The sequence below is a fragment of the Cavia porcellus genome, unplaced genomic scaffold, assembly GCF_034190915.1.
Source record: "Cavia porcellus strain 051 isolate PalLab524CR breed Dunkin Hartley unplaced genomic scaffold, mCavPor4.1 scaffold_14, whole genome shotgun sequence".
NCBI classification, from domain to species: Eukaryota; Metazoa; Chordata; class Mammalia; order Rodentia; family Caviidae; genus Cavia; species Cavia porcellus.
The window spans coordinates 65,620,078-65,630,492 of record NW_026947497.1 but is presented as its reverse complement, the minus strand read 5'-3'; the positions used below and the strand labels follow the sequence as shown (position 1 = coordinate 65,630,492).

The 10,415-nt window shown below is 42.6% G+C and overlaps 1 protein-coding gene across 4 annotated transcripts in view; it reads right to left on the bottom strand.

Annotated features, from left to right (window-relative positions):
• Window positions 1–5,068: 5,068 nt before the first annotated feature.
• Klhl24 (kelch like family member 24) overlaps window positions 5,069–10,415 on the bottom strand; it is a 37,291-nt gene continuing 31,944 nt past the window's right edge. For all 4 annotated transcript variants that reach the window (XM_003477047.5, XM_063261119.1, XM_013160187.3 and 1 more), the window contains exon 8: window positions 5,069–10,103. In XM_003477047.5, coding sequence (XP_003477095.1) covers window positions 9,903–10,103 — 201 coding nt within the window. In that variant the 3' untranslated portion in view covers window positions 5,069–9,902. The remainder of the gene's footprint in view (window positions 10,104–10,415) is intronic.

Below are 10,415 nucleotides of genomic sequence, written 5' to 3'. Positions count from 1 at the left end.
AGCAAATAGTTGGCTAACATCTCCAAGCTGTTAAGAGCTACTTTTCTGCCAAGGCTGTGGCGCTTTGACCTTCTGACTGAATGCCTGTGATGAGGCTGAGAAGCAGGAGAGGAAACCAAGGCTTGAGAAATTAAGTATCTTACTCAGGGACCCAGCAGCATTTGAAGCTGTCATTTGAGCACAGTTCTAACTTCAAAACCTGTTTTCACATTGTGTTGCCACTAAGCCTCATCTAAGTGTAACAACTGGGATTTTCAAAACCCAGGTTCAGGCAAGTTGTGGTGGGGCATACTTGTGATCCAAGTACTCTGGGAGGCTGAAGCAGGAAGATTGCAAGTTTGAGTCCAGCCTGGGAAATTGACCTTATCTCAAACTATAAAATTAAAAAGGGTTGGGGAAGCCAGGCATGGTGGTTCACTCCTGTAATCCCAGCACTCAGGAGGCCGAGGCAGGAGGATGGTTTGGAGTTCAAGATGAGCATAGGCTACAAAGTGAGCTCAAGGCCAGCCTGAACTGCATAGAGAGACCCTGTCTCAAAAAGGCAAAAAAAAAAAAAAAAAAAAAAAAAAAAAAAAAAAGCAGTGTAAAGGCTTCAAGATCCTTAGTCTCACACACACACACGTGTGCACACATGCACAGGTTTTATTATTAGGGCGCTAAATCGTAAGGGCTATATATGTTTTTAGGTTCCTGCATGAGCTAGTCTTGTGTGAGATGTAGATGGCAAGATGGATTAAACATGGAAAAATTTTAATAAAAGCATGCAAAAAAAAAAAATACCCCATGAGAGAAAACATGAAGAAAGACAGCCAAAGGTCGGAAGAGGGGCATTAGAGCCCAAAAACAAGTCACAAAAAATCAAAGTTGGGGCAGAAGTATCCTGCATTGCATGTGGTTCCACGAAGGTTGCATGATCACAAGGGGAACCTTCAGTTCTGCCCATCGGAAGAGGCCCATCTCCCAGGCACAGAGGGGGCCTAGAAGCCTGGCGCTCATTGGCTAGGAGCTGCCGGGGGTGTGGCCTCAGTTCACACAAAGGGATTCCAGAGCCAGCAGCTGGCTGCTTGGCCTGTTTGTAGTTGCAAGTGAGCCAGGCCCGTTTCCATGGAAGCTTTTGGGCCCGAAGGGTTGGGTGCTTCCTGGGTCCCTTCGCTGTTTACTCACCTGCTGGCACCACATTGCTACAAAGCCTGTCTGTCCTCTCTTCTGATCATGCCACAATGTGCCATGTGTTAGACAACTAAATGTAATCTTTAAAAATCCAGTTCCCCCTTCCCTTTTTAGATGATTCATCACATTTACTCAGAATAGAGGGTTCAAAGATTTGTTTTGCACTCTAGTATGTGTGGACTATTATGCTTATCAAACTATGACTCAAAGGTCCTGTCTAAAGTCTATTTTTAAAATGCATAAACAACAAAATGGATGCTGCTTCTGCTTACTAACATTAAGCTCCACTATGAAGAGTGTGGTTTTATTTACTTATTTTTTGAGACAAGGTCTTACTATGTAGTTCAGGCTGGCCTGGAACTTGTGGAGATTCTCCTGCTTCAGCCTCCCAAGTGCTGGGATTACACATGTGCACCACTATGCCTGGCCAGAGAATGCTTTATAATACAAAAATGAGCCAATTACTTAATTTATAAAGTCACTGAGTGACAAGATGAAGAGATCAATGCTGTTGAGGTCTGTCTAGACCTCCAATCCACCAAATGGGTGCATGGGGAAGGCTCAAAGAAGTGAGACATGGGGGCTGGGGATTTAGCTCAGTGGCATAAGCACCTGCCTTGCAAGCAGGTAGTTGTGAGTTCGGTCCCCAGTACCGATAAAAAGGAAAAAGACAAAAAAAAAAAAAAAAAAAAAAAGGAGTGAGACAGGCTGCACGAGTAAAATCCTCAGCAGAGATTATAAGCGGGGCTGGCTGATGCTGGGTAGCTCATATTTAATCAGAACAAGCAAGGAGCTGAGTGGACAATGGAGGAAACCTAAGCAGGATCTTGGGAGGGGTTCAAGGACGCCTCAGAGCAACAGATGATGCTAATTAAGAAAAACTACTTAGAAAGGTCTCCTCAGCTGTGGCTGATCTTGCCCCCTGAGGCATCTCCTTGTTCTCAGTCCAATCACAGGCCATGCCACAGCCCTGCACATGTATTCAGCTTCAACGCTCTTCAACGAATGCTATTGAAAAACAGTTCTAGGCAAGGTCATTTGTTTCTGGGGTGCAATACCTGACACCCACAACTTAGAAGAGATTTAATTTGGATCACAGTTTTTTTTTTTTTTTTTTGAAACAGGGTCTCACTTTGTAGTCAGGCCATACCACCAACCCCCCAGGAAGATCCCAAAGCTCATGGAGGTGACTCTCCACGCAGCAGCCACAGCTGCTGTGTACCTGTAGGCCCCGCAACCCAGAGGCTGAGGCAGGAGTTCAAGGCCAGCCTGGGCCACACAGGAAGGCCTTCCATCTCCGAAACAAACAATAGGAGAAAGTTCTGGAGGCTGAGGATATAGCTCTGTTTAAGTGCGGGGTTAGCATGCCCCAAGCCCTACATTCAATTCCCAGAATACAAAGTTAAAACAACAAAAACTATTCAGTTTCCTATGACTGACAGCTTGTCCACACAGGGCCACAAGAGTGCCACTGTGGCAGTTAGGAGGCAGAAAGTAGCAGAGAGAACATGTAGGCTGCAGTCTGTATGGGGTTCCCCTGCTTGTCTGGACCCTGGGATGAGTTAGTATAGGGGAATGGTGATCAAGGCTTAACAGTCAGATAAAGAGGAGGTGGGAGCATGAATGTGGCTTTGTTGATTTGTATGTAAAGTGCAGGCTCACCACCGATCAGTTCAGCTGTGTCTAGGAACTGGCCCGCCCTGGGGAGGCAGTGCTCCCAGCTAGCCGGCAAGCCCCCTCCCCAGACATACAAGTCTACACGCTGGTCTTCAAAGATCCCAACACAATTAGGAAACTGTCCCTTCCGATTGTTTCTATGACCAGTGAATAAATCGTGGTGAAGTTGAAGACAGGTATGGCCTATTTCCCCTGCGTTCCATTGAGCAAGTGATTGTTTTTAAGAGAACATTTAAATTAAAACACCTGAGGTTTCTATCTACTCACTGTTACAGTTTTCCAAAGGTAAACTAATGTATCCACTCGGTGCCCCAATGCCAGGGATCCGACTGAGGGCCTCAGCCCCACCTGTTTTATATTTTGAGACAGATCTGCCCAGGGCGGGCTGGAACCTACTATCCTCCTGCCTCAGCTTCCCAGTGTTGGGATTACATCTATGCACTGCTCTGCTTGTTGTATACTTTTAATTTTTTCCTTTTCTGCACAAATGCCGTGTTCTAAAGTAGTCACATTTTCCTGCAGCTCTCCTGCATCCGTTCTTTTACTGGAGTGTATGTTGCCTTCCCTTCTCTCCTAAAAGCTGCTGCTGGGTGTTGGTGCTGTACTTCCGGAGGGAAATAAGACTCAGGCAAATGGCCCTGTGGCCGGCACGGTAGGAACCAAGCCTGGTAGGAAAGCTGTGCACTTCATAATGTAGCAATGTGAGAATTAAATCAAATGAAGATAACTTTAACACTATTTAAAAGCTTTTTTTTTTTTTCTGAGACAGGGTCTCACTATGCAGTTCTAGCTGGTCTCGAATTTGCTGCTTCTCCTGCCTCAGCCTCCCAAATACTGGGGTTACAGGTGTCTGCCCCATGCCTAGCTATTTAAAAGCACTTTTAACTTGCTATTTTACTTTGATGGTAGAATTCTAAAACTAAGCATAAAAAGGTAAACAAACATATGCCTCCCCAGCAAGGAGTGACACTGACTCTCTAGTAAATAACACTATGTTTTTTGCTTTTTCCCTCCAAATTTATTTAAAATATTCAGCCTTGAGCCTGGATGTTACTTTAATGGAACTTTCAAGAACCAAATTCAAGCCAGGTGGTGGTTCACGCCTGTGATACCAACACCTGGGAGGCTAAGGCAGGATGGAGCAGGTGGATTAGTGTTTGAGGCCAGTCTGACTACACAGCAAGACTCTGACTTCTACCCCTCCCCCAAAGAACCAAATTTAAAAAACAGTGGAGTGCAAGTGTTGGGAATTTTTCTCTGTAATTAAAATCTTTTGTTTTTTCGAGATGCCCTGTAATTCAGGTTAGCCCTCAAACTTACTGTGACCCTCCCGCCTCAGCCTCTCAGGGATTACAGGTGTGCAACACCACGCCGGGATTCTGTGATTAAAAAATTCTGGAACAGTTAATCTCTTCATGTAGTTCAGACTGAAAGGCTGATTTTATTCCTAAGTACACAAGCAGTTAATTTCCTGCTACCTACCGTAGCTGCTTCATATTGCTGTATTAGGGTATTTGATACAAAAAGTGTGTTGCTCAGCTTAGTTCTGCGAGCACAGCATGGGCATCTGCTCTCTTCTGAAGCCCCTTCTGCCCAACTCACGACGTGGCGATGGCACCATGGCAGGCACAGGGAACCATCCACTCTGGTGAGACCTAGCCCACTCCTGGACCAGCACTGATCCCTTCCAAGACCTGGGAGAATGAAGAGATAAACACCCGAGAGGGCAGCACAGCCACTCTTAGAGCAGGGGCTCAGAAGGGGCAGCAGGCAGTGAGGATGCTGGGAGCTGTCCTGGGAGCGGGTGTCCCTCTCAGTCTGTGGTCACTGGCCCATTTCACTTGTGCGGGTTCATTACTCCTCTGGAGCCCAGGGCTCCCCAGCCTAGGGTGGGCCAGTGGTATTGTCAGGAGGCCCGGGGGCTGTGGGGAAGGGCCAGAACCTTGGGAAGAGGTGGTCCTTGCACTTTCCCTGTCCCTGAACACCTGCCTCTTCCTCCTCAGCACCACCAGCCAGGGACCCCACAGGAACCTCAGTGAATCTGCTTCTCGGCCACTGCTTCTCTTCCTCCTGACGCCCAGGTTTCTAGTCTCCTGTTTATCCTTCCTGTAATTTCACAGTCACACCCAGAACAGCACACATACACCACGTATGGATTTTCTCCTGGCTTCTTTTTTTGTACAACTACTTAGGTATATTTAAGTGAAGACAGAACAATGTATTTTTGGTAAATAAAATTTAATACAACCATACAGTCAAGTAATAATGGTTAAAAACTTTCTATTAGTTAACAACTTACATAAATTTACACTATGCAGTATTTAAACAAGATGGATGATTGTGCTACAATTGAACTGAGAATGATGAAACCAGCTTTTTAAAGGTTTTCTTCACTGTGAGGACTCTGGAGCCTCGTACGGAAAGCAAATGACGCTTTGCTACCAAAGGTCCGTACTAGATGCAGATTATACTTTTGTTCGACTGTAAAGCTGGGTTGCCTTAGATAGCTCAGGAACCTCTCAAGAGAAGTTTAAATACACTGCAGGGAGGGGTGAGGAAAAAAAGAATAAATGTCTTTTCAAGAAAGTTAAAGAAAGAGCCTATGCAGGAAGCCAGAAAATGGCACGTAAGAATGGACTGGAAGCAAGCAGATACACTTCTTCAGCATCACATGGAGTACTGCAAATGGCTTTTATAAGGGTTTACTCAATTTAAGGTCAAGGTTACCTGAATATTTTATTTATTTTTTGGTACCGGGGATCGAACTCATGACCTCACACTTGCCAGGCAGGCACTTATGCCACTGAGCTAAATCCCTGGCCCACCTGAATATTTAAAAAGAGCACCTGGGTATCAAAGAGTAAAAATGAAAAAGAGAACTCCAAGCACCCAATAGCCTCTCTGAACATTCTCATTCTGCCAAGAAAGTTAGTACTCATTAGAACACTTAGGAAGGGAAGTTTATTGTCTCTAAAGGAAACAAATATGAAACTTATCTAACGTTATATTTATTTAGATTGAGATCTTAAAATAGCCCTGGTAACTTAAGGCACATAAACGCAGCTGCAGTTATTTTGAAAAAACTAAAACAGAAATTCTTTTCTTTGGAAAAGAAATATAAAATAATTTACAACTTTTAAAAAATTATTTATGAGGATCGTCCTTAGTACTATGTAAATTCACTATCTAAGGCAATCACACAAATGTAAAACACTCATATAAAACATTTAAAAATGTTTAGCATATGTTGAAACGGCACTGGAATTATCAGTTCACACTCCTGGCTCAAGTGGCTTCCGGTGCCTAAGCATTAGAGGTGACTAATGCTAGGGCAGCTAGCTCATCAGACCTCCTGCTCCACAGGTCAACCCAACTGACGAGCCTGGGGCCTTGGTACGGTCTATTTACCTAAAAAGATAATAGGGTGAGGCGAAGTAAACCTGGCTTTCAACATAGTGCACAACGGATTCTAATAAGGCCAAAGTTGTGTTGAAACTATTTTCTTGAGTTTACTAAAATAAAGGCAGTCCATAGGAAGCCTTAGAAGACAGCATCTTATCACTTGGCACCGTATAAATAGCAAGCTCTCCTTTTTGAAAACAGTCTGGAGATGTCTTTTCCACATGTAAATGTCAAGACATACAAGGCAGACACAAGCAGCTCAACCCCTCTCCTGTCATGTACAGGTTCTCACAGTATTTTTTAAAAATCCATTGCCATATCCAGGTAACAGGAAAAAAGAAACACACACCTGGCTTGCATACGGACAAAAGTGGTATAATTGAACCTTTGTCTTCCTGAGTTTGAAAAAGGGTTATCTGACAGACAGAGCATTCATAGTCACCAAGAGAAAATGCATCGGTTCACAAAACATTTTCATCTTTCTAGGTACAAAAGAATGTCCAATGACAGCTGTGTGCAACGCCCCTTTACCAAATTAAATTTACTCTAAAATTATCAACCGAAAGTTAGCACTTTAAACACCCCAAACAGGCGAAAGTGACAAATGAAGACCCTCCCTGAGTACTTACATCATCTTTTCTTAACCTGGTTTAAATGCAGTAAATACCTGTATTTCAGTCAGCTAGGAAAAAATGGTCACTGCACGTCCCACGAGCTACCATTTCACACCTGCGCAGTGAAATCAGTGGCAACGTCACAGAAGAGGCAGCAGTCAGATGACTCTGTCACTCACTCGCGTAGTGGAGGACATAGGAAGGATTAAAGTTCATGAAGCACACATCGACTGGACTTCCCACTGATCTGTAAAGCAACTCCGAAAATCCTTTCTCACTGAGGCATCATAGTTGGGTCAGCAAACAGCTATTCGGCTGATTTGTTTTCTGACCTTGTAAAACTGGTGAGCTATAGAGATTCTGATAGTGTAAAAGTTATTGTTATTAACACTAGTCTTCCACTTTTTGCTGTTGTTGAGACAGGCCCTTGCTATGTTGTTCAGGCTGGCCTCAAATGCATAGCAATCCTCATGCCTCGGCCTCCCAAGTGCTGGGAATTCTGGCATATGCCACCATATCCATCTCATTTTGTACTTTCAAATATAAACGTACTGTAGAAATTCCCAGTTAAAAATTTTGGAACTGCATTTAAGATGATCAAAGTTTTCTGATCATCACACTGCAAAAATCCTTGATGTTTGTATATATGTGTGTATACAACCATACCATCTATCTACATATACATATACATGTATACTAACCCAAGGGCTCCTGTGAACATCACCTGTTAAAAGAAAGTCTTTCAACTATGGGGGTGACAGAATGAATGAACATCACCTGACAGCACTCTGGTTGGCATATCCTTCTTCACATAACCTAAGGTTCTGTCTCAAGGAAAATAGCATTAATTATCAGGAATTAGTAAAGGATCTTTAACTGAAGTTAAAATATCATTTGGAAACTTTAAAAACAATTTTCTAGTAGTCAAGATGATTCCTTGGTGATCTTTAACATAAATTACAACTAATTTATGTAGAGAAAAAGAATTAAACAATATTGGTATGAGGTTTATGTTCAAACAAATTCTGGTTTTTAGTTTCACTTCAAATTTACAAAAAACATGGATATGAAAAATATAACAAAATACATCAATTAATATTTTTATAATAGACAAAAATACTAGGATACGAAATTATCTTGAGAAAGCCCTTTTATGTGAAGTATCTGTATATATGGATGAACATAACCTTACAAATACACATGAAAATAACAAGTATCATTTGTATAATCCCAAGCATTTACAGAACAGTTTTTCATACATTATGTCATCTAGTATAAAGAATTTCTGAACTAAATAGGTTTATTTACAAAAGTATAATGCAGATGTTTACTATAAAAATGCAAGTCAATTGTAGGAACAACTGGTTTTCAAATAAATGACAGATACCTGTTTTCTGAATTGCTTTGATAGTTATCACAGTTATATATCGTTTTAAAATTATGATTTAAAATGCCCTAAAGATACAGTTTTTAGAGCTTTCTTCAGAATTTGGATTCTAGCTAAGCATTAAAATTTCTCAATCTGAAATTTCTAAGGTGAGGAGAAAAAAGTTTAGCAGCGTTAGGTTTTTGATGACTACCTTGCTTGTAACAGGAAACTGTGATTGGATATCTGCCTCCCGACCGTGACACAGCACATACCGTTACAATGTGAAGGGGGACAGGGATTCCAAGTGAATGCGGCAAGCTACCTCCCATGGCCCTGGGAGGTGGGAGGCAGGAGGTATACCCATCCACCCAGGACTCCTAATAATTGCTTACGCTGCAGTTCCTTCCATAGCCATTTATCTGCCTTAGAAAAAACCCTATATTCTTTTCTGGAAACTGGTAAGCTTTATAAACTGGAGTTGAGAAACATAAAAAAAGCAGTTTGTCGTCTTATGGAAACTTGAAAACGCTGATCAATATTTTACACAATGGGTACCAAAGGAAAGAGGTATCTCAGAAGACTGCAGTGACTGTTCTTTCTTTCCAGATAGCTAAATGTAAAAGAAAAATGGACCCACTAAGATATGTGGTCCCTGGTTTGGCCTCTGAAAGGCACCCTAAAAACAGAGATTCTCAGAACGTTCAGCCTTCACAAGACAGCAGTAACAGGGAAGAGTCTCCACCCAGAGCACTGCGAAGCCTGCTGAAGCCTGCTGAAGCCTGTTGAAGCCTGCTGGGCTGGGGAGGAACTCCTCACTGCTTTCCACAAGACCACATTGCAAAATGCTTCAACTCCCTTGTGAGGTCCAAGGAATGCGGCTTCCTTAGAGGACTTATTTTGATGTACTGCTGCTTGGAAAATCACTGGAGGCCACAGTTTTCTCTTCAATAGTTACTTACTTTTTCTTAGGAATTAATCTGCATTATTTAATCTGCATTTTTAATCCCTCTTTTATGGGCATTTACTTTTGTATCTCCTACCTTCCCCACAAAAATATGTTTTGTGTAAGACAGCAAATATAAGAATGAAGTCACAATAATTCAGTATTTTCATGGTACTCAAACTGTCATCATTTTAACATTTTTATCAATTACAGGAAAAATCCTTCAATCAAATTAACCAATTTGGATATTCTAGGTCAGTAACAAAGATTTTTAAAACTGATTTTCTTCCTATCAGAATGCAATCTAAATGTTTTTAGCATTAGATGAGTTGACCTAATAGAAGCCTCGACCATGCAATTTTCTCTACACAGGATAAAATCAGGGGTGTACAGTCTTATAGCCAAAGATACATACAGTGTGAGGAGTCCTTTCAGAGTCCTAAACAGTAACGTGGACACTGTTTTCCAGTCCACTCGCGCTTCTTATAAATATTTACAAGGGTACACTCGCAAACGCCAAGCAACCGCTATTACCCTTAACAAGGAACATTTTTTAATGAATAGAAAAGCTTCATTACAGTTTACAAGGCCGGTATTTCTGGGAGAAAGGCACCAGGATCATTCTTTTTACCGCTTTTGTATAGGGCCCGAAGGAGGACATTCCCACTTGGAGGTTCCAAGCCTCTCTTCCTGGCTTGACGCGGCTCCTGGGTGAGGCAGCCTGGTGTTAGAGCTTAAAGCACTTCTCACTGTATCTGTGAATGGTCACACAGCCATGGTAGGACACGGGCCTGGGCATGGCAGCCACACCTGTGATGATACTTGTTGCAGGGTCGTAACAGAGAATAGTGTCTGTGGCCTCTCCATTTTCCCGTCTTCCACCCAGGATATATATTTTACCATTGCACACAGACATACCACAGTTTTCCTGTTTAACCAAATACATCAACAAATTAACTGCTGAAGATAAAGGCAACAAGCTGGAAAGTAAAAAAGAGGTGTTTTAACATGGGAGGGGGCGCGACACAGCTAACATCCTAGCCCACTCCTGTCCTGTGTGCGGGTGCCAGATAATTCTGCCTGCATCAAGTGAGCACTGAAATGAACTTTGTTAGTAACAGGGGCCAAGTGGTGGAAGGCAGGTGGGTTTGAGAACCTGACAGGAAGGTGCTGACTCAATGGCGATTCAGCAAAAGCCTCTCAGGAGCCTGGCTGGCTTCTCCGCCTGTAGACAGTTCTT